Source organism: Acomys minous (assembly GCF_964271855.1).
Source record: "Acomys minous genome assembly, chromosome: 13".
Lineage (NCBI taxonomy): Eukaryota > Metazoa > Chordata > Mammalia > Rodentia > Muridae > Acomys > Acomys minous.
Window position 1 is genome coordinate 77708255 of NC_140495.1, and position 24637 is coordinate 77732891.

At 41.3% G+C, this 24637-nt stretch overlaps 1 protein-coding gene across 1 annotated transcript in view; it reads left to right on the forward strand.

The window, feature by feature from the left end:
• Positions 1-20172, forward strand: part of LGSN (lengsin, lens protein with glutamine synthetase domain) — a 31388-nt gene extending 11216 nt beyond the window's left edge. The window contains exons 2-6 of the mRNA XM_084752405.1: positions 795-912; positions 1585-1746; positions 12914-13040; positions 15018-15306; positions 18932-20172. Of these exons, the coding sequence (XP_084608531.1) occupies positions 795-912; positions 1585-1746; positions 12914-13040; positions 15018-15306; positions 18932-20131 (1896 nt within the window). The 3' untranslated portion in view covers positions 20132-20172. The remainder of the gene's footprint in view (positions 1-794; positions 913-1584; positions 1747-12913; positions 13041-15017; positions 15307-18931) is intronic.
• The last annotated feature ends 4465 nt before the right edge of the window (positions 20173-24637 follow it).

The following is a 24637-nucleotide window of genomic DNA, read 5'->3' on the forward strand; positions in this document are numbered from 1 at the left end:
TCTTTAAAAAGACAACTGCTCAAAACATTTAGACTACTCTTTACCTTGACTTTGCCACTTTCCTCTCACTCTAAGCCAACATGCCAACATTTAAAGTTTGAAAACACACACACACACACACACATGCACGCACACGCACACACATGCACACATACCCTAGAAGCATGAACTCTAGGTTAAAATTCTCTTTTTAGTGACCCCTTTTGTGTGTCATCTTATAGAAGCGATTGTGTCTACTGTGCACATATGGGAAGGTCACAGTGAAGCCCATTTGTATACTCTAATGAAAAAAAAAAAAGTCGAGTTTCAAAAAAGGTGTAGGTGAGTGAAATACCATTTTGAATCAAAGTAAATATCGATGCAAGAAAGGCGAGGGAGGGTGAGGGAGAACGAGGGAAAAGAGGAGAACCCAAAATTTCAGATGCTCATGCTTTTGGTAAAAAAGATTAGAAAATATAAAGTTCATAAAGTAAACAATTTTTAAAAGACAAGAAATGGGTTCTATCAATTATTAAGGGCTAAACAATTTAAAACATTCCAAAGTAAAAAAAAAAACCTTTGAATAGTTAGACAAGAGCTTAACTTATCTAACAATTTTCTGTAACACATATCAAAGGAGGTAGAGAGAATTCAGCCTCTTTGAGTCATTGAAAGGGATTAGGAACTGGCTTTCCTGTGATGAATGTTCTGTGATCAATTTAAACCTGACTGTTCGCCTGACGTGCATCTTTGACATCCAAATCCAGCGACTTGCATGATTTGTTATATGGGCTGTTGTTTAATAATTATGACAGGACACAACAAAAGATGAAGGTAATGAGACTGAAGGCAGCCGGATGAACAAGTTGAGAAGGACAAGAAAAAAGGTCACCAAACAACATCTTTGCTCAATGGATGGGGGCAATTCCAGCGGTAGGTGGCTACTGTGACCTCACAATTGGTGTGGACAGTGGCTGTATCTCTTTTGTGTTCCTTTCCACAACACATTTCTCTTCTTCTGGAGGAGAAAAAGGACAATAAGACACAATGTATTGCTACATGAAAGATGGAGAATGTAGGATTACATTAACTATATAGAAATAGCCAATCAGAATATTTAGAATTCCAGGGAAGGAAGTAGGATGCTGGTGTCGGGTGGGGATAAGGGATGCAAAGCAGAGTGGGAAACAAGCTTCCTTTGGTACAGAGAATGATTGTGAAGATTATGGCTAAAGATGTGGGAGGCCACAGGAAATGTCTGGAGAGAATTTTCATCCACATGCTGAAACTCTAACAATCTGTATGCAGTGCTGAGTGGGGTTAAGTGTAGACATCACTTCTGCTGTTCCAAAGAGGCAAAGGGAATCGTTAACCTGTGCTAACTTCAAAAATCATATCAAATAGGTTTTACTACTGTTTTAATTTTCTATTATAGACATTATACATTCTTACAGCCTGCACCTAGGGCAGGCCATACCCACTGTCCCTGTTTGGTGTGCCACTGCATAGGAAAGGAATCCTTTCAACCATTCTTCTCCATGCGGTGCTAAAGATGCTTGAAAACAATTCCAATGTGCTTTGGCCTTTTTAATGCTATTCCCACAGAGAGGTCCAGAAACCGAACAGCAGATCTGAGCAAACCTGTCTCTGCTGACTCTTGTCCCTCCCACAATGACAAAGATGACCAGAACCAGATGTCAGTTCGAAACCACTCACTTCTCAGTGCTGAGGCCAGTGTTCCTGATGCTGACTTCAACCCAAATGCTGGTAAGCAACTACTTGGAAAGATTCTGGAGGAACAGAAAAAAATTTTTTAACCCTTGCTTCCAACTCTGCCTTTTGAACTCGAGATGACACGATGATGGTGAAGATCCCAGACCCAGAGTCGGAATGGAAGAGAACTTCTACCGCTTTGTAATGAAGCTCTTTGCAGCATCATTACCCTTCAGGCTACTGAGGTAGAAAACCAAGAGACTGCCATGGGAGAGTGCTCAAATCTTCTCTAAAAATGAAATGTGATCATTCAAAGTTTCTGGATTACTGAGTAATGATTCTGGTGCATAAGTGTGTTGGTTAATACCCTCTTGGATACGAGAGACAGAAACTGGTTAAAAAAGAGGTATTTATTGAAAAGGTTAAATAAACAGTGTTTGGAAAGGGGGGAATACAGTGGGCTATGGAGTATAAAGCGGGGATACAGCGAGCTATTTCATCTCTTATAAACAGCAGTGGCTTTCTTGGGAGCTGAATATGTCCCCATTGTCTCGGAATGTGGAGGACATTTCTCTAAGGCCTTCTAGATGCTCATGCGCTCTAAGGTTTTTCTTCTTTAATGTTTTCTTATTTTTCCCCCCCTAAACAGAGCAGTAAAACTTCCTCTATAAAAGCTCATTGATTTAATTTATTAGTCCTCCTAGGGGACAGGATAGGAGAGCACCTCCCAGGAATCACACTGGAAGAAAAACAAATGAGCCCCTGAACTGGTAATTATCTGCCTGCTATTTATCATGTACAGCCGGGAAAGACTGACCGAGAGGATTAATTGGAAATAACAAATATGATTTATTTGAAGGGAAGAAATTCAGGCTATGATGCAGCAAGATGAGTTGATGCTCTGAAAATGAATTTAGGCTAGACAGGGTTCTCCTATTTGGTGAAAGAATGAAACTTTTAAGTGAAAAATTGGATACTAAGGATATATATTCTAAAATGTACAGTGCAAATTTTTACTTACTGATTAGATAAGGTCAGATCATGTAGGATATATTAATTGATTCATTCACATATATACTTACTAACAATATATTTATTGAATGCCTATTACGGGCAACATCTCTATAGGTATTGAAGCTATGACAACAGGCAGTCATAGACTGACACAAAAGAGAATGACAAATAGATACTGCTCAGCTTCAGCTTAACCATGAAAACAAGTTGCATGGATGTTCTGGATAACTGTGCTTCATTTTCACAGTCTGTCACCTTACCCAATTATCCCACCTTTTCATTTAATGCCATGTTTAATGCCTATAGTTTCCCTATGTGGTCATTTAAAATATTTTTGAGGGCAGGGCTTTTCATGACAACTTCTTAGGTATACAACCAGTTTGAAAAGTGGATGGTGATAAGAATATTTACCTTGAAAGGTTGACTTTAAGTGAATGTATATTTTTTCATTGTAAAATAAAACAGAGGGGATTTTTGGAAGGAAGAAAGAGGATTGGGCAGCCAGAGGGAGATGTCAATGACACATATTGATTAAAGATGTCATCATGGAGAGGGATTCCAAGATGGCGCCGACCAGTAGGCACCATAGCTGATCTTCTCTGAGGAGACCAGGGACTTGAATGGAACCACAGACTGCTGGATTTTGAGAACTGTAGGTGAGTGGGACCCCAAACTCCGCAGACCACCAGGGGGTCCAACCCCGGGACAAGCGACAGCCCCGAGGGCTAAACGCACTCCCCAAACTCTGAAAAGGAATCCACAATCAAGCTGTAGCCAGCACAAAAAACCCAAATTCGCCATTTGGGGAGGAGATTTTCCGGAGCCCCAAGCCTGAGGAGTCTCAGCGAATAGGGTGAAACTACCATTGATCCTGTACATCCACACCGCGCCGAACTGCGGACGGCACCTGCCTAACCCGGGTGGAAACACAGGTGGCGAGTCTCACCAAAACCAACTAGATCTGGGGACCGCGTCCGCGTCCTGCGCTCAAGCTGAAGCCAGACACAAAGGTTTGACCCTGCAAACTGGGGCAGTTAGCAACCGGCGTGGTCTGCTCCCACAGCCCAGTGGGTCCGCCCACGTTATAGGGAGCCGAGGGTCACGCTTGCAGGGACTAACTACTGCCCTAAAGGGAACTGGCAGTACTCCGCCAGGAGATTCACGCCAGCGGTCTGAACTGCCTTTGGCGCCAGCTGCGTGGCCCGACTGCCGGCAATCCCCAAACAACTGAACTAACTGGGCCCATCTTTGTGGGCCCGCGACAGATCCACCCAGGTTATCGGGAGCTGTGGGTCTTACTGGCAGGGAATAACTGCTGCCCTAAGGCGACGCACGCTGCCTTTCTCTAGCAGAAAGGGAAAATACAGGAGATTTGTCGCCAGCCGAGGGGAGGGGCTGCTGGCTCTGACTGGGCTCTACCTGATCAATAGACCTAGCAGGGGTCATTCTTGCGCACCCTCGTTAGGACCGCCCACTTTATCCGGAGCTGTGGGCCCTGCTGGCAGGGAATAACTGCTGCCTTAAAGCGTCTGGGAGCGGTCTAACCTGCTTTTGTCCCCAGCCACGGGGACGAGCTGCTGGCTCTGACTGGGCTCTACCTGATCAATAGACCTAGCAGGGGTCATTCTTGCGCGCCCTCGTTAGGACCGCCCACTTTATCCGGAGATGTGGGCCTTGCTGGCAGGGAATAACTGCTGCCTTAAAGCGTCTGGGAGCGGTCTAACCTGCTTTTGTCCCCAGCCACGGGGACGAGCTGCTGGCTCTGACTGGGCTCTACCTGATCAATAGACCTAGCAGGGGTCATTCTTGCGCGCCCTCGATAGGACCGCCCACTTTATCCGGAGCTGTGGGCCTTGCTGGCAGGGAATAACTGCTGCCTTAAAGCGTCTGGGAGCGGTCTAACCTGCTTTTGTCCCCAGCCACGGGGACGAGCTGCTGGCTCTGACTGGGCTCTACCTGATCAATAGACCTAGCAGGGGTCATTCTTGCGCGCCCTCGTTAGGACCGCCCACTTTATCCGGAGCTGTGGGCCTTGCTGGCAGGGAATAACTGCTGCCTTAAAGCGTCTGGGAGCGGTCTAACCTGCTTTTGTCCCCAGCCACGGGGACGAGCTGCTGGCTCTGACTGGGCTCTACCTGATCAATAGACCTAGCAGGGGTCATTCTTGCGCGCCCTCGTTAGGACCGCCCACTTTATCCGGAGCTGTGGGCCTTGCTGGCAGGGAATAACTGCTGCCTTAAAGCGTCTGGGAGCGGGCTAACCTGCTTTTGTCCCCAGCCACGGGGACGAGCTGCTGGCTCTGACTGGGCTCTACCTGATCAATAGACCTAGCAGGGGTCATTCTTGCGCGCCCTCGTTAGGACCGCCCACTTTATCCGGAGCTGTGGGCCTTGCTGGCAGGGAATAACTGCTGCCTTAAAGCGTCTGGGAGCGATCTAACCTGCTTTTGTCCCCAGCCACGGGGACGAACTGCTGGCTCTGACTGGGCTCTCCCTAGCTGTATCCCACAATATAGGGAGCTGAGGCTCATATGTGCAGGGTATAACCGCTAATTTATAGCAAGCTGGGAGTGGCCTGGCATACAGGGGCGTGGAAACTGCTACCTCCTCAGATACTGCCAGTGGCCTGAAACCGTATGGTTACAGGCACAGATCCTGTAATCTCCAACAGGCAGATCCTAGCTGTGTCAGCTCCTGCAGACCCAGCAAGAACTCCCAAATTCATGGGAAAGGCTGAACGCTCCTAAGACAGCTACAACCCAGAAGATCTGATCCACCTGGGGTCTTGGCTACAAAGCAACAGGAAAGACAGACAGCTGGGATCAACCTACACAACCAGAGAGCTTGTGTGCTGACCTTACTCTAGATCCCAATACTGCTGACTTGAGATACAGCAGTAAGGGGAAAAGGCCCAAACAGAAACCTACTTCGCGGGACTCAGCCTCGAGCCTAAGGTGTTGAGAAAAATCTACAGGAGTAGAATCTGAATCACCAGCCTGGTCCAGGGAAGTACTCCCTGTTCCCCACAGATAAGGGCACCCTACCTATAAGCAGACATCAACTATCCACTCCCAAACAGGGAAGGTCACTACAAACCACCTCCCAACATTAGAGTCACCAAAATGACAAGGGGACAACGAAAGAATGCTAACAAAAACCAAAACAGGATGGCATCTCCAGATCCCAGCAATCCTAATGAAAACAACCTGGAGAACCCAACAACAATGGATATAAATGAAAACCACCTCAAATCCTTAGTAAGTAAGATGATATTGGAAGAATCAAATAAATTTTGTAAACAAATGCAGGAGGAAGCAAACAAGAGGGCTGATGACTTAAAAGAGTCATATAAAGAGGCATTTGAAGAATTTCAGAAAAACACAAATAACCAGATGAAGGAAATTATTAAAACAGTTCATGACCTGAAGATAAAAATGGAAGAAATCATAAAAGAACGCACGGAAGAAAAACGCGATCGAGAAGCATCAGAAAAGAAAGCAAACATCTCAGAGGTGGCCTTATCTAACAGATTGCAAGAAATGGAAGAACGAATATCAGGACTTGAAGATACAATCGCACAATTGGAAACAATCATCCAGGATAATGCTAAATCTGAAAAGTTCCTGACACAAAGCGTTCATGAAATAAAAGACAACATGAAAAGACGAAACTTGAGAATAATAGGGATAGAGGAAAGAGAAGGTAACCGACTCCACAGCCCAGAAAATATCTTTAACCGAATAATAGAAGAAAATTTCCCCAATTTGAAGAAGGAGATGCATACGAACATACAAGAGGCCTACAGAACACCAAATAGAATAGACCCAAAAAGAAAATCTTCCCGCCACATAATAATAACAACACAAAATATACAGAACAAGGAAAAAATATTAAAAGCGGCAAGAGAAAAAGGACGAGTAACATATGAAGGCAAACCTATCAGAATCACTCCTGACTTCTCAGCAGAGACCATGAAAGCCAGAAGGGCCTGGACAGAGGTTCTGCAAACGCTAAGAGAACACAGATACCAGGCAAGACTACTATATCCAGCAAAATTATCAATAACCATTGGAGGTGAAGACAAGATATTCCATGACAAAAACAAATTCACACAATACCTAGCAACAAATCCGGCTTTACAGAAGTTACTAGAAGGAAAACTCCACCCCAACCGGTCAAACTACAACCAAAAATACATAAGAAATAAATAACTACACCATTGCAAAATCACAACTTCACAAAAACTCGATTGTTATAAATACCAAAAATGAAGGGACTTACCAATCACTGGTCATTAATATCTCTCAACATTAATGGTCTCAACTCTCCAATAAAAAGACACAGACTAACAGAGTGGATGCATAAACACGACCCAACATTCTTCTGCATTCAAGAAACACATCTCAACCACAAGGACAGACATTGCCTCAGAGTGAAAGGTTGGGGAAAAATATTCCAAGCAAATGGTCACAAGAAACAAGCTGGGGTAGCTATTCTAATATCTAATAAAATAGACTTTCAACCAAAATTAGTCAAAAGGGACAAGGATGGTCACTTCATACTTGTCAAAGGTAAAGTCAACCAGGAAAACATCACGATTTTGAACATCTATGCTCCGAATACAAGGGCTCCGACATTTGTAAAAGAGTTATTAACAAAGCTTGCCCCATTCATCGATACCCACACATTAATAGTGGGAGACTTCAACACCCCACTTTCACTCAAGGATAGGACTTTGATTTCAAAACTAAGCCGGGAAATAACTTCATTAACCAATGTCATGAATCAAATGGATCTAACAGATATCTACAGAACTTTCCACCCAAACGCAAAGGAGTATACCTTTTTCTCAGCACCCCATGGAACGTTCTCTAAAATTGATCACATAGTTGGTCACGAAGCAAACCTCAACAGATACAAGAAGATTGAAATAATACCTTGTATCTTATCAGATCACCATGGTCTAAGGCTGGACTTCAACAACAATAGAAATAACAAAAAGCATACCAACACGTGGAAACTAAACAACTTTCTACTTAATGACACATGGGTCACGGAAGAAATAAGGGAAGAAATAAAAGACTTCCTGAAATTCAATGAAAATGATGGAACAACATACCCAAATTTGTGGGACACATTGAAAGCAGTGCTAAGAGGAAAATTCATAGCACTAAGTGCCTTTAAAAAGAAAATGGAGTCATCCCACATAAACAACCTAACAACACATCTGGAAGCCCTAGAAAAAAAAGAAGCAGAAACACCCAAGAGGAGTAGACGCCTGGAAATAATCAAACTCAGAGCTGAAATCAATAAATTAGAAACAAAGACAACAATCCAAAGAATCAACAAAACCAAGAGCTGGTTCTTTGAGAAAATTAACAAGATAGACAAACCGTTAGCCAATCTAACTAAAAGACAAAGAAAAGCTATCCAAATTAACAAAATCAGAAATGAAAAGGGAGACATAACAACAGACACCGAAGAAATACAAAGAATCGTAAGGACCTACTTCAAAGACATTTATGCCACAAAATTTGAAAATTTAAGGGAAATGGACAAATTTCTCGACCGATTCCATTTACCAAAATTGAACCAAGACCAGATAAACAAATTAAATAGCCCTATTTCGCCTATAGAAATAGAAGCAACCATTGATAGTCTTCCAACCAAAAAAAGCCCAGGGCCAGATGGTTTCAGCGCAGAATTCTACCAGTCCTTCAAAGAGGAGCTAATACCGATACTATTCAAGCTATTCCGAAAGATAGAAATGGATGGAATATTACCAAACTCCTTTTATGAGGCCACAGTCACATTGATACCTAAACCCCACAAAGACCCAACAAAAAAAGAGAATTTCAGACCAATTTCTCTTATGAACATTGATGCAAAAATACTCAACAAAATACTCGCAAAGCGAATACAACAGCATATCAAAGACATCATTCACCATGACCAGGTAGGCTTCATTCCAGGAATGCAGGGATGGTTTAACATACGGAAATCCATCAATGTAATCCACCATATAAACAAACTGAAAGAGAAAAACCATATGATCATCTCTTTAGATGCAGAAAAAGCATTTGACAAAATCCAACACCCATTTATGTTTAAAGTTCTGGAGAGATCGGGAATACAAGGCACTTTCCTAAACACAATAAAGGCTATATATAGCAAACCAATAGCCAACATTAAATTAAATGGAGAGATACTCAAGGAAATCCCTCTAAAATCAGGGACCAGACAAGGCTGCCCACTTTCCCCATACCTCTTTAATATAGTTCTTGAAGTTCTAGCCAGAGCAATAAGACATCAAAAGGAGATCAAGGGGATCCAAATGGGAAAGGAAGAAGTAAAATTATCCCTATTTGCAGATGATATGATAGTGTATATAAGTGACCCCCAAAATTCCACCAGAGAACTCCTACAGCTGATAAACACCTTCAGCAAATTGGCAGGATACAAAATAAACTCAAAAAAGTCAGTAGCTTTCCTATATACAAATGACAAACAGGCAGAGGAAGAAATTAGAAAAATTACTCCCTTCACGATAGCCACAAGCAATATAAAATATCTAGGAATAACCCTAACCAAGCAAGTGAAGGATTTATTTGAAAAAAACTTTAAACCTCTGAAGAAAGAGATTGAAAATGACATCAGAAGATGGCGGGATCTACCATGTTCGTGGATTGGAAGAATCAACATAGTAAAAATGGCCATCTTACCAAAAGCAATTTACAGATTCAATGCAATCCCTATCAGAATACCTACTAAATATTTTGTAGATATTGAAAGAACAATTCTCAACTTCATATGGAGAAACAAAAAGCCCAGAATAGCAAAAACAATCCTTTACAATAAAAGATCCGCTGGAGGAATCTCCATACCTGATCTCAAGCTGTACTATAGAGCAACAGTAATTAAAACAGCATGGTACTGGCACAGCAATAGGCTAGTGGATCAATGGAATCGAACTGAAGACCCAGAGATGAATCCACACACATTTGCTCACCTGATTTTCGACAAAGAAGCCAAATCCATTCAATGGAAAAACGACAGCATCTTCAACAAATGGTGCTGGTCTAACTGGATGTCTACATGTAGAAAAATGCAATTAGACCCCTATTTGTCACCATGCACAAAACTCAAGTCCAAGTGGATTAAAGACCTCAACTTAAAACCACAGACATTAACCCAGTTAGAGGAAAAAGTGGGGAAGAGTCTGGAACTCATAGGCACAGGAGACAACTTCCTGAACAGAACACCAACAGCCCAGGCCTTAACATCAACAATTAATAAATGGGACCTCATGAGGCTGAGAAGCTTCTGTAAGGCTGGTGACACTGTCAAGAGAACAAAGCGACAGCCTACAGACTGGGAAAAGATCATCACCGACTCTTCATCTGACAAAGGTCTAATATCCAAAATATATAAAGAACTTAAGAAATTAAACACCACCAAACCAAATAACCCAATAGAGAAATGGGGCGCAGAGCTAAACAGAGAATTCTCAACAGAGGAATTTCAAATGGCTGAGAAACACTTAAAGAAATGCTCGACCTCCTTAGTCATCAGAGAAATGCAAATCAAAACGACACTGAGATTCCATCTTACACCCATCAGAATGGCTAAGATCAATAACTCAACTGACACCTCATGCTGGCGAGGGTGTGGAGAAAGAGGAACACTCCTGCATTGCTGGTGGGAATGCAAACTAGTACAACCACTTTGGAAAGCTATCTGGTGCTTTCTCAGAAAAATGGGAATAGGGTTCCCTCAAGACCCAGCTATTCCACTCCTTGGAATATACCCAGAGGATGTACTACCACACAACAGGGACATATGCTCAACCATGTTCATAGCTGCCTTATTCATAATAGCCAGAACTTGGAAACAACCTACGTGTCCCTCAACAGAAGAATGGATAAAGAAACTGTGGTACATTTACACTATGGAATACTACTCAGCTATTAAAAACAAGGAATTTCCAAAATTTGTGGACAAATGGATTGATCTAGAAATTGTCATAATGAGTGAGTTCACACAGAAGCAAAAAGAGCTAAATGGTATATACTCACTTATATCGAGACACTAGCCCAAGGTGTACGTCCCCATGAAAAACTGTACCTACCAGAATAATGGGTAAGAGGGGAGGACATCCTATTGAATCTTTAGGTGTGAGAAGCCTGGGAGAAAGAGGAAATGGAAGGATCCAGTGGGTCCTGGAAAACTACAGGCGAGTCTGGGCCCTGGGGTCCTCCGCAAACTGTGGCAACAGCCAAGGAAAAAATAGGCAGTAAAAACCTTGAACCCCTACCCGGACTAGCCGATGGACATTCTCCACTGTTGAGTGGAGAAGAAGATCTAACTCTCACACAAACTCTGGTGCCCCATATTTGATCATGTCCCTTGGATGGAGATGCCTGGTGGCACTCAGAGGAAAGATAATAGGTCACCAAGGAGAGACTTGATACCGTATGAGCATATTCAGGGGGAGGAGATCCCCCTCAGACACAGACATAGGGGAGGGGAGTAGGGGGGGGAAGTGGGAGGAAGGGAGGGATGGGAGGATACATGGGATGGGCTAACAACTGAGATGTAATATGTATAATTTAATAAAAATGTATTAAAAAAAAATATTTTATTTCTAGAAAAAAAAAAAATAAAAAATCAACTTCAAAAAAAAAAAAAAAAAAAGAAAAAAAAAAAAAAAAGAATCTTCGGTCACTGACATAGGGGAGGGGAGTAGGGGATAAGCGGGAGGGAGGGGGGAATGGGAATATACAAGGGATGGGCTAACAATTTAGATGTAATATGAATATATTAATAAAAAGTTTTAAAAAAGAAAAAAAAAAAAAAAAAAGATGTCATCATGAAACCTGATAATTTGTGTGCTTAGAAATTAAAAAAGAAAACATAAAACAAGACATATTTTTGTGGGAAATTTAGAAGATACAGGTGAGACAAAGAGCCAGTAAGATTATTAACTGCTATCTCATCACAGCTGAGGCAATGGAATGACCTCATCACAGGTGAGGCAATGGCATGACCTCATCACAGGTGAGGCAATAGAATATCCTTATCACAGGTAAGGCAATGTAATGACCTCATCACAGCTGAAGCAATGGAATGACCTCATCACAGGTGAGGCAATAGAAATACCCCCCCCCTTTTTTTCTCTTGCCGGAGAAGAGTCTGCTTGACAGTACATAGAGGATTGTTTATGATATCTGCAATGCTGGTTGTTTGAAAACTTTAATATTTTAAATTGCATTTGAGATTTATTTTATATAAGAAGCTTTATTCTGCTTGAGCTGAACACCCAGTGTTTCAGAGAAGGGTGGGAACACACCAACTGTTAATTTAGCATGTAGCATTCTAATTGCTACAGCTTAATTGTTTGTGTTAAATGGAAGGTTATATGGTAGTTATAAAGCCTCAGGGGTCCTGGAGTAGCCAGATAAGTCAGTGATAGGACATTATGTCTAATATACGTGCGTAGGTGAAACCAATAATTTGTTTTCCTCATGCTTTGTGTATTTAAAATCTGCTCAATCTGTCAAGCTTTATGCTTATTTTAAAGCCTAATTATATCTTGAAAACTGATACCCAGTTATCACTTAAAGATTATAGCTGTTTGATGTCTGTGGTGTGACAGATTGATGTGTGTTCAAATGTGGGCATGATTACGGTACCATTTACTGGAGTTAGAGTAATTGGGCTAACTTTTTGCATTTAAGTAGCACTTACATGGTGCTTATTGACTCACAGCACTGTTAAATACCTTGTTTAATCCTCATAGCAATTGGGTAGTATTTTAACAGCGAAGAAGCAGAGACAGAGACAGAGATTGGGAAGATTGCTAGACACAAGAGGAAGAATATGGGTGTCTTGATTTGTGCTGAGTCTCTGTGTTCTGTTACTCTTCCTAAAAGTTCTGACCGGGTTATTTATTTATTTATTTATTTATTTATTTATTTATTTATTCATTTAATGCAGTGAACTTTATTGATGGTAGATGCTAACTGTGCGGGGAGAGGCTCAGTGTCAGGGGCTGAGTTGGGACAGGGACTCCTCATCAGCTGAGGGCCTCCGTCTTGCTTTTGTGTCCTTGCTAGGGTGGGTGGTCTAGGGCTTCTTACTCCTTGAAGACCATGTAGGCCATGAGGTCCACCACTCTGTTCCTGTAGCCATATTAATTGTCATACCAGGAAATGAGCTTTACAAAGTTGCCATTGAGAGCAATGTCAGCCCCAGCACCAAAGGTGGAAGAGTGGGAGTCGACGTTAAAGTTGTAGGAGACAATCTGGTCTTCAGTGTAGTCCAGGATGCCCTTTAGTGGGCCCTGGGAGCTTGCTTTACCACCTTTGTGATGCCATCATACTTGGCAGGTTTCTCCAGTTGACATGTCAGATCCATGATGGACATGTTGTGGGTAGGAACATGGAGGCCATGCCAGTGAGCTTCCTGTTTAGTTCTGGAATGGCCTTGCCCACAGCCTTGGCAGCACCAAAGGATGCAGGCATGAGGTTCTGGGCAGCTCCATGGCCATCATGCCACAGCTTTCCAGAGGGCCAATACATAGCCACTTCTGGGTAGCAGTGATGGCATGCACTGTGGTCATGAGTCCTTCCATGATGCTTCCATGGGTGACCTTGGCCAGGGAGGCTAAGCAGTTGGTCATGCAGGAAGCATTGCTGACAATTTTGAGTGAGTTGTCATACTTCTCGTGGTTCACACCCATCACAAACATGGGAGGGATCGGCAGAAGGGGCAGAGATGATGACCCTTTTGACCCACCCTTCAAATTGGCCCCAGCCTTCTCCATGGTGGTGAAGATACCAGTAGACGCCACAACATTTTGATGCCAGCATCACCCCATTTGATGTTAGTGGAATCTCGCTCCTGGAAGAGAGTGATGGGCTTCCCATTGATAGCAAGCTTCCTGTTCTCAGCCTTGACTATGCTGTTGAACACAGCACATGGGTAGAGTCAGACTGGAACATGTAGACCATGTAGTTGAGGTTAATGAAGGGGTCGTTGATGGCAACAACCTCCACTTTGCCAGATAAGAAGCCAGCCCTGGTAACCAGGCACCCAATATGGCCAAAACCATTTACTCTGACCTTCACCATCATGTCAAGGGACAATGTTGGCACTGCCTGAGAAGATGTGGCTGTCTCTGGAACAAGGAGATTCAGAAAGCTGACAGTGACATTTATAATGCACACTTTGGGGAGAACCTCTCTATCTATGGACTTCATTTATGTCCTGTTAACCGGCCTGCTACCTGGAATCCAGAAAACTATTCTAGTTTCTGAACTGACAGTGATGTGTGTGTGTGTGTGTGTGTGTGTGTGTGTGTGTGTGTGTGTGTGTGAGAGAGAGAGAGAGAGAGAGAGAGAGAGAGAGAGAGAGAGAGAGAGACAGAGAGACAGAGAGAGACAGAGAGAGACAGAGACAGAGAGAGACAGAGAGAGACAGAGAGAGACAGAGACAGAGACAGAGACAGAGAGACAGAGAAACAGAGATAGACAAAGAGACTTGGACTGCTGCTGTGTGTGTCTTTCTGGGGCTAATGAGCTGGCTAGATTAACTTTTATCCAAAGTCTTTCCTAGCTCCAAAGTTTTAGAATTGCCAAAATAATAAAATTTTGGAAATGGACATTTTATTATATTTCTTACTTAAAAAAATTGGCTGCATAATCCCGAGTGAATTTTCATCTCCATTCCCATTCTCAATATCTCTTAAAATTATTTATTCATTTTATTTTTAATTTGTTCACTTTATATTCCTATTAGCCCCCTCTATCATTGCCTCCTGCTTCCACTCTCCCTCCCTCATCCCCCGTCTTGATATCTTTCTTGGTTTAAATAATTGTGACATTTGATATAATGATGTACTTCTAAGACTCAGATGCCATTGCATAGATGGAAGGTAACTTTTGGGAAAAAAAAAAAAAGGAAAGGAATGGAAAGGGAAAATGAGTCAGCACAACAGAAAATAAAAATACAATTTTATCTCCAAGTATATAGGAATGTTTGGTTTGGATATCGTAGGTTAATCCGAGAAGCCACAAAGCTTTAATTTTGGCATCTACAGGTGATATGTATGTCTCCAGCGCTGTCAGGTTATCCGTTGTCTTCCATGAGTGAAGCTTTTCGTGAGCAAAATTTTTCAGCAAGCACTATGATGTCACCATCTTCTTAGGCTGACAAGTCCTAACTGATGAACAATTGCTTAGGGTGCTTAGACAGTGCTTTTAGGATGACTGTAGAGGTAGAGAGAGAGAGAGGTAAGATCTCTGTGTAAAGTTATGATCCATGCAATGGACATACGATGCTCTTGTTTGAAACCTTAGTGACTAATTCACTGTGTCTACCCTTCTGCCTTTTGGTCTATTCCGATCTGGTGACTTCAAATCCTTATTCTACAGATCACACCAAGGACAATGCTCAGACTTTGACACCGCCTCAACTTTCTTCTAGAATGAAACACATTAAACAAGAAATGGCCAAGAATCACCTCCAGTTTGTACGATTTGAAGCAACAGACTTGCACGGTGTCTCCAGATCTAAGAGCATTCCTGCACAATTCTTTCAAGTGAGTCTTACAGTTATGATGAGTGTGATTTCATGACCAGTAGAAAGCAAACGCTCATCTGCATTTTCTTGTAATCTACACAGTCATTTGAGCTGAAAAGCAATAATTTGTTTTGCTATTTTCCTTGCCCCTCCCCCCCCACATTATTGCTCCCCAAGGAGATGAATGCACAATAACAGTTTCTTTACCCAATAGAAATAGGAAACTAATTAAGCCTGGCGATTTCAGTCCTTCTGCCTTGAATAATTTTATTCCACAGAACTATCTTTTCTTTTTATGCTGCAATTATAAAGATTTTATTTTATTTCACATGTGAAAATTGCAAGCCAAGACCCAAGAGAAAACATGAAAGGTAGCAATGATTAAATAGAGATGATTTGCTAGGTAAAAAGCATATCCTTTCAGCTGATATACAGATATGAAAATACCCAATTGTCGTGAGATGACTTAATGAATATTAAATGATGAGACTAGTAACCTCAAGAAACTTGTATTAGTGGAGATGTTTTAGGATTTGTTTACTTTATATTATGTATTCATTTTAGTGACTATTTTGTTGGGGTTACCAAACATCAAGGTTGTTGAGAAAGGTTATCAGCCAGTACCAATCTTTAAGAAAATATAAAAGTAAAGCAGTCTGGGACACACACACACACACACACACACACACACACACACACACACACACACACACACACACACGCTCACAAATGTACACACATGATGAATCAATTGATTAATCAATCGATGATTTTAAAAGTGTTTGGTCTTGTCTTTAAATAGTCTAACAATATTGGTTTTTTTCTAAATTCAGTTAAGAACTTTAAATGTTAGTTAATTCTGATAAGAAAATGGAAAATTACTATGAGCAGGACCAGAAGATAATTCATATAAATCTCCTTTAAAACCAATATAAAAACAGAATTGGCATTTCAGACACTTGACTGAGACCTCAACATGAACCTTTTCTGTATTTAACAAATTGTAATAATTTATTTCACTAGTTCTTGAAAACTAAATACTTAGACCACCATTCCAGTGTTTCAGTGACCTTCCCAATACAGCCCACCTTTACATGGGCTGAAGAGTGATTTAACTGAAAGAAAAGGAGATATCTGTGTTTAAAGCTGCTATTGAAAACATGCATTTTCTTGTTCAATTATCCCACTTGTCAAAAACACTTTTCCTCCATGACTGGGCTTGGAGAGAATTGTTGTATTCTGAGAATACATATCCTTTTCAGTAGTATGCTTATTCTTAACTTCCTGTCTTCAAATATTTCTCCTTCCTGTAAGCCTTAGTTCATTGTCCTTTTATTTCTAACTTTTTAATTGTTAAACAAAACACTTTAAATCCATTTTGGAACTTTGGGAGACAGAAATCACTAGGATTTGTATCACAAAATTAATGTGTTTGGCATCTACTTCTGGAGGTGGAGTTTACCCTGAAGCGTGACTAATATACCTAATGAGACTCCATTGGAGAAAACACATTTTTCCTTTGCAAGTGGGTGCCATTTGCAGATAAGTTCTTGCCTAGGCGTGGGAGCCCATGTCCACTTCTTTTTCTCAGCACTGGGATTATAAGAATAATTTTAAATCACGTTTATTTATGGAAATAACACACCAAATTGAAATTATTAAGTTAGATTATTAATAACTAGAAGAGATAAACTAATATATATTTTTAGAATTAAGAATCAACTTGTAGCAGCCAGGCAGCCTTAGTGCTGAGACACTCGGCTGTGGCCCATCACGTAGCAGCTCTGCGATGTCTTGCTTCTGTATCTACTGCCTTCAGCTCAGCTTTAATCTTCCTTTTATCCTTTATCTGAACTAAGTGTTGCTTCTTATTTTAAATGCAAATATTGATTTAAAGAAAAAAGCAAAGAGAGATCATCTGCTGAGACTAAAGGAAAAGGTTGATATACCACTGGAAGAGGCCAAAGAGGAAACCTATGATTAAATGACCTCTCCAGAGTCTAAATGGTTTCATTCATGCCTGGCACTGTGCTAAATGCCTTGCAGGCATTAGCACATCCAACTTTCCAACAAACTTATAGTGTCTTGTTTTGTCAAAGGGATGCTTTGATTTAAATTATATGTGGATAATGTGAGGTCTAGCCTAGATTTAATAAAAATATGACATATTACAGTAGATCTCATAATGAAATCTTTGGTTTGTTTCAAAAGGTAGCTTTAATTGTGCTCCAAATAACAGGTGTCATTAGGGTTTCAACTTAATCTGCAAAAATTTCTATCGCATTCAGAGAGATCTGTCTTACAGTATAAAGCCATTTAGTGCTTCAGTATACTCTCTCTCTCTCTCTCTCTCCCCCTCCCTTCCTCTCTCCCTCCCTTCCTCTCTCCCTCCTTCCCTCTCTCCATATGTGTACATATATATATATATATATATATATATATATATATATATATATATATCTTATTACCATGAACAGTTATTAATACATTCATACAGAAGTTTATATATGTCTCACAGCAAATGGAGAATGGTTAGATTTCTGTTACATGTCCAAAAATGCATAAAAAAAGAGAATATTTAAAAAAGAGTGCTCTGAAACTTACAAATTAAATAGTCTAAGGAGTAAAGTGCGACTTTTTGCTATTCTTCCAGTCTGTAAAGGACTGCTGGAGCCCAGTGGTGACCAGCTTTTTCCACTATGCAGCGCGTAGGGAGTATGACACAGTGTTAGATTATATGATCTCTCAGAAATTTCATGAATAAAGCACATACCCTCGTTTTAAATTCTACCATGTAGATTTCTGAACTAACCATGATCAATTAGGGAAATAACATTATTTCTTTCAGTGAAATTTGGTATTAAACTATTTCATAGAGAAATCTCACAATGTGGACGTGTGTGAATATGCTGATGCTTGTGGGTATGCGTAAAATTTATGGGTACAACTCCCACGAGCCTGTGAGTCCCTTCCTTAGTTATGGTAAAAGCAAACTTAGGGGCCAGATGTGGTGGTGCACACCTGGAAGTCCAGAACTCAGGAAGCAGAGACAGGAGGACTAGGTGTTCTTGTTCAACACGGTGCATTCAAGGCAAGCCTGAGTGTACAGGAAGACCTTGTTTCAACCAACCAACAAAACAAACAAACAAACAAACAAAAATAAGAAGGGCGGAGAGAAGTGCAGATTTAGACCAGTCAAGTCAACAAGCTCTTGAGAGTATATATAAATAGCTGTGAAGAGTCCCGAGGTTCTTAGAAATTGTACTATAAAAATGTATTCTAATAATTTAAAGTATTTCCATGAAGTTATACATCCTTGTATTTTGCTATATAGTACCTTTCTTTATCCTTAAATCATTTATTTATAGCTATGTGAAGCATTTACGAGTACTGTTTTCCACATCAAAGAGAGAACATCAAGGCTTATGCTAAAATATGAAAATTGTAAAACAGTCCTCAAAAACAGTTCTTTCAGGGTTTAATTTTTGGATATTTATTCTGAAATTTAAAAACTCTATCCGATAGCTAATGCTAACTCACAGATATTAAGCTTCCATTTCTTATTATCAAGATCTTCTTCCCTGCTTTGTTTGTCTTCACATTTCGGTACCTAGTTAATTTATCCTTTTTTTTTTTTTCTTCAGGAAAAAGTGATCCACGGTGTCTTCATGCCCCGTGGTTATCTGGAATTGATGCCGAACCCTAAGGACAATGAGGTGAATCACATAAGAGCCACATGCTTCAATAGTGACATAGTCCTCATGCCAGAGCTGTCGACCTTCAGAGTCTTGCCGTGGGCGGAGAGGACCGCTCGGGTGATTTGTGACACCTTCACGGTAACCGGCGAGCCTCTGCCGACGTCTCCCAGGTACATCGCCAAGAGACAGCTGCGGCAGCTGCAGGACGCCGGCTACTCTCTGTTGTCTGCCTTCATCTATGACTTCTGCATTTTTGCCGTGCCAGAAGTGATCAATTCAAAGACCATATCTTTTCCTGCCTCGACATTGCTGAGTGACCACGACCAGCCCTTCATGCTGGAGCTGGTTGATGGTCTGTACCACACCGGGGCCAACGTGGAGAGCTTCTCCTCTTCCACCAGGCCTGGGCAGATGGAGATCAGTTTCCTCCCCGAGTTTGGCATTAGCTCAGCGGATAATGCATTCACCCTCAGAACAGGTGTCAGAGAAGTAGCCAGGAAATATAATTACATAGCGAGCCTTGTAATTGAGACCGGGTTCTGCAATTCAGGAATTCTGTCTCATAGTGTCTGGGATATGGGTGGGAAGACAAACATGTTCTGCAGTGGTTCTGGGGTGGAGCAGCTCACCCTCACTGGGAAGAAGTGGTTGGCAGGCCTCCTGAAGCACTCTGCTGCTCTCAGCTGCCTGATGGCCCCCGCGGTTAGCTGCCGCAAACGCTACTGCAAGGACAGCAGAGACCTAAAGGACAGTGTGCCCACCACGTGGGGATACAACGACAACAGCTGTGCCTTGAACATCAAGTGCCATGGTGAAAAGGGCACCCAGATAGAAAATAAACTGGGTTCCGCCACCGCGAACCCTTACCTGGTGTTGGCCGCCACTGTGGCTGCTGGTTTGGACGGACTTCAGAGCGGTGACGGTGCTGGGGCTGGTTCAGATGAGAGCCAGGATCTTTATCAACCAGAACCTTCCGAGATCCCTTTGAAGATGGAAGATGCCCTTGCAGCCCTGGAGCAAGATCAATGTCTGAAGCAGGCTCTGGGAGAGACCTTCATACGCTATTTTGTTGCCATGAAGAAGTATGAATTGGAAAATGAAGAAACAGATGCAGAAGGAAATAAATTCCTGGAGTATTTTATATAGGACGGAACTGTCGGCTTTACAGATGTGATTAAGAGAAGTAGCTACTATATCAGAAAGAAAGACTGAGACTTTATAATCAACAGCACTGGACAGCTTCTGTCTCCCCCCAACCCCCCCTCACCTTCCCTGCCCCCCCCCCCCCCCCCGCATGGATTACTGGGCAGATGAAATGGGACTGCTGAGATTCTGATCTCAGACATAAGCAATAAATTTGTGGTGAAGCAGCATAAACAAACTTACTCCGCCTGACAGTCTGTCATCTCCTTTGTGCCCTTAGCCTGCGTAGGGTTTGGGTCATACCATGTATTCATACATTAAAGAAAGATACAAACACTAGAAATCACACTTTTAAAGACTGGGTAAAAAGAAGAAATAATACCAAGTATCGACATAGGTTTTTCTTACTGGGGAGACAGGTATGTTAGCATAATCCTATTAATGAAAACTTGCTGAGGTCAGCTTTGCGTTGCTATGACATTGTAAACATGTCAAGTTGCACGAAGTAGGACATGACAGGCCACAGAAGTTCTCCCTTCACTTTCCACACTTCCCTCTCACCTTTTGAGAGGTTTGAGGATTTCAAGGCTGTAATGTCTCCTAGAATTGAGCTACATGACAAAAAGTCAGGTAACAGAGAGGTCAGACTTACAAAGTGTTAGAAGCCTTTCTTTAAGCAATGCTTGATGAACCAAGGGCGAGAGGGGGTTGCATTGCTCTGCATTGGTCCATTCGTTGAAAGCAGACATCCCATTCGAAAAGTCTCTGCTCCTCAGATAGGGAGGACGGCTGCCTGCATGGCGGAGGCTCTGTCTGTAGCTTCAATGCACACTTGAATTACTAATTACATTGCCACAGAGGTTGGTGTTTCTCTGGAGACTAGAAAATGTTCCAGGCCTTTCTTTGACTGTGATAATATTGCAACTTATCACTGAATTTAGCCTCTCTTGGGAACAAGTCCAATATCTACTTACTTGCAAATGAAAACACTGTTCCACTGCTTAGGATCAAATAGGAGATTTTATGTTCAATTAAAACTGGCTGTGGTCTCAATTTAGACTGCAAATACTTAAGGAGAACACTAGAATTTAGCTTCACTCTTCTTGTTAAAAGTTCTTAGTTCCTGGTAAATGGTAATAGTCAGTGTGCCCTTCATTGCTAGCTTATTTTCATCTTCCAGCAGAAGACAAGTGTTTGGAAACAGAATAAAATCTGTACATGGAGTCCAGGGTTAGAGGGGGCTAATACAGGCTGGGAAGAAAGTGAAACTCAGAGAATAAAATTCTGTTTTCAGTAATGAAAGTTCACCATGTCAGTTGGGGAGATACAATGAAAACCAAAGTGGTTTTCTGAGCCCTCTCTGTATTGAATGTACTGCTGTTATTAAGTTCAGCCAGACCCTATGCTGAAGCAGCCTATGCAAGCCCTAGCCAGGTTCCTTGGAGGACAAAAGCAAGTGTCTTAGAATCTCCTTTCTGTTTTTACCCTTCGTGCTGCCTGGTCCTTAGAACATGAGGCTAGCCAATTTCTTCTAGAAGGTAGAGTGATGAAATATTTGTAGCAAAGCACCATGTTTCATATCTCTCTCTCTCTCTCTCTCTCTCTCTCTCTCTCTCTCTCTCTCTGTGCTGTGCTGTTGTGTGTGTGTGTGTGTGTGTGTTGGGTATAAAGGATAGATATAAAAGATCTAAAAGTGAAACACAGTTTCTGAAAACTTTACATTTCTGGGGTTGAAAGTGGGGATCTGAGTTAATTAGAGGGATCCACTCATGCACAAAATTGTGTTATTTCTTACTTTAATAGAGCTGTATAGACTCTTTCACAAGTTCACAGGCCTTAATGAAATTTATCTACTGCTTTTCTTGGTTTTACTACTATAAGATTCTATAAAAACTCTGCTAATCACAGTGCTTTCAGCCTTTATTTCATTGTCTTTATAACATCACCAGCATAATTTAAAAAGTACAGTATGCAAGGTCCCATTGTGAGGGTATTATATAATTGGGAAAGTTACCAGTCTAAGTGTATTGTAGTTAGTCAGCAGAAAACATTCAACAACATATTACAAGACAGCTTTATAGCATGCATTGCTACGGCAGCCTCCATAGAGACTCACATTAGATGTGTGCAGTTGCATAGTTTTGTTCGTTAAAGAAAAGTGAAAGGTGAGATTTGGCCAAGACTGAGTATGACCAAGGAAAACTTGGGGTATGGTAGATGTAAATTTTTAGTTACTTCCTTTTCTATTTCTTTGATCTGTTCCCAAGATTCCAGCTGTGGAACAGGGCATGTCCTGCTACCGCCTCTGTGTTCCTGATCTGCGGGGAGAGACCAGAAAGCCATTCAATGCAATGCATTGAGCATCTTTTTGTGTGATAAGCCACCTGCAATCCTAGGGGAGATCAAGACAAAGACAGTGGGTGGACCGTGAAAGAGCTTGGAATCCGAGTATCTTAAGGAAAACAGAACAATTTTTTAATGTAGTCCCTATGCTAAAAAAAAAACCTATTTAGAAGGCTGGTTTATGGCTTGAAAAGGATGCCTTTTGAATCTCTTTACAGAAATTACTTTCTTATTTTCATTTACCATAATTGTTCTAATCAAAGCTTAGGGAAAATGTGATTACTGAATTTGAAGTTGGTTATTAAATGAATATACATAAGACTCTAAATTAAAAACTATGCTTTAAGAGTAAAATGTAAAACATTAGTAGCATAATAAAAAAGTTACTATTTTAAAAGATATTTTATAGTCTAAAATTTTATTTTATATTGTCTGAATAACAGTAAAACTTGGAACAATAGTTTTGAAGGCAATGAAAGATCTAAAACTTCAGTATGAATAAAACTTGAAGTCGTCCAGTAAATCCTGAATGTGTTGGCAACACAGAGCAGCTACAGCAAGTATCTTCGGCCGCTTGCTAACCAGAACAGTCTTACCGGTGTTTATGATGCAGGGTTATTGGTCAGAATCAGTTGTAGAGGGTTTCCTGTTCTAGGTATTAGAACATCTCTTTCTAAACATCTCCTGTGTTAACAATGACTTCTTACAGCTCTTCTGTTGCCTGAAACAGACTAACAGACTTCACTACCTGAGTAGAATGTGAGTTCTGAGAATGAACAACATACATGTTTCTACATTTTCCTTTATATACCTTATTCTTTGGGTTAATTATAGAGTTAGGAGATGTAAATTAGGGCATAAAGAAAACCATACTGCAGTACTTCCCTAGTGCCATGTAATGCGTACATACTCACACGCCCGGAGACAGCCGGAGACAGCCGGAGACACACCAACGAGAAGCTGTGATTTACAGTTTTATTGGCCTTGAGGTGTGTGTGTGTTTCTTTAGAACTGTTAAGTTTCTAAAAGCTCTTGAGGAAACAAAATTTGATTATCTCGAGGGAGATTATATTAAACAGTTGGAGGGAAATAGTCACAGTTTTGGCCACAAGGACCTTTTCAAAGTTTCCTTACTTTGTGCAGTTGCCTCCCTGTGGATACTGTCTCTAAGATTAGAAATGAGAATCTCTCTTTTTCAGTTTCTCTTGCAGCCAAGGTGTAAAGACTGCCAATCAGGTGCATACATGGAAGCTGTGTGAAGCCCACAGTAAGTAGGCTTGAGTGATGCAGATGTGACAGGCATCAAAGGGTTAGGTGACACCAGGTGGTGCTGCTGCCCAGTGATGGCTCCTGTGAGGCCCTTTGGAGCATCAGGCATAACCTGCACTTCTGGGCCTTTCAAATTCTGCGAATTACTGAATATTTTAAAGCATATATATTCCTCCCTGTTTAAGGTGCCTAACCTCCGTATGTATGTATGTATGTATTTATATATATGTATATGGCTGAAACATAGTTTCTAAAAGGAGATGCAAGAAATGCTTGTTAATCAGAAGATAAGGAGTAACTTAATACACTAGATTCAGAATAAGCAGAGGTCCATCTATTTGTTCTGAGAACATAGCATTCATCATGCAGGGGCTTTGTCTCTATTGGCCCTCCAGTTTTATGAGAAATGCAAGTCTTCATGTTAGAAGTTAGCATGTAAGATTCAGAGAAGGGAGGGCTGGGGCCAAATCCTTATGTTTGTCCTGTCGGTTTCTTGGTCTCTATACTATTCCTAAGTGCATGGACCATATAACCCCAGCCACACCTACGGGTTGTCTGCCAGCTTTAAGGTTCTAAACGCCAAAACACAGGTAGATACTTAAGTAACTAGGCCTTTTCTTCTTAGTATGCACTTCAGTTAAATGTGGTGGCTCCCCCGGTTTTCATCAATACGCCTGAGTACAAATTCAGTGGAACTTCTCCGCAAGGCACTGTCTTTCCAGTAGCCCTCTAGGACAGAAAGCCCATCACAGAGAAACAGCATGCCCTGGAACCACTTCAGACATTTCTCAAAGAATAGAAGTTCAAACATCAAGTAATTCTATAAATGTTTGAACATAAAAATTACCTCGCTGAAATTTCTGACAGTTTTAAGAATTTTAATTGATTCCATTTTCA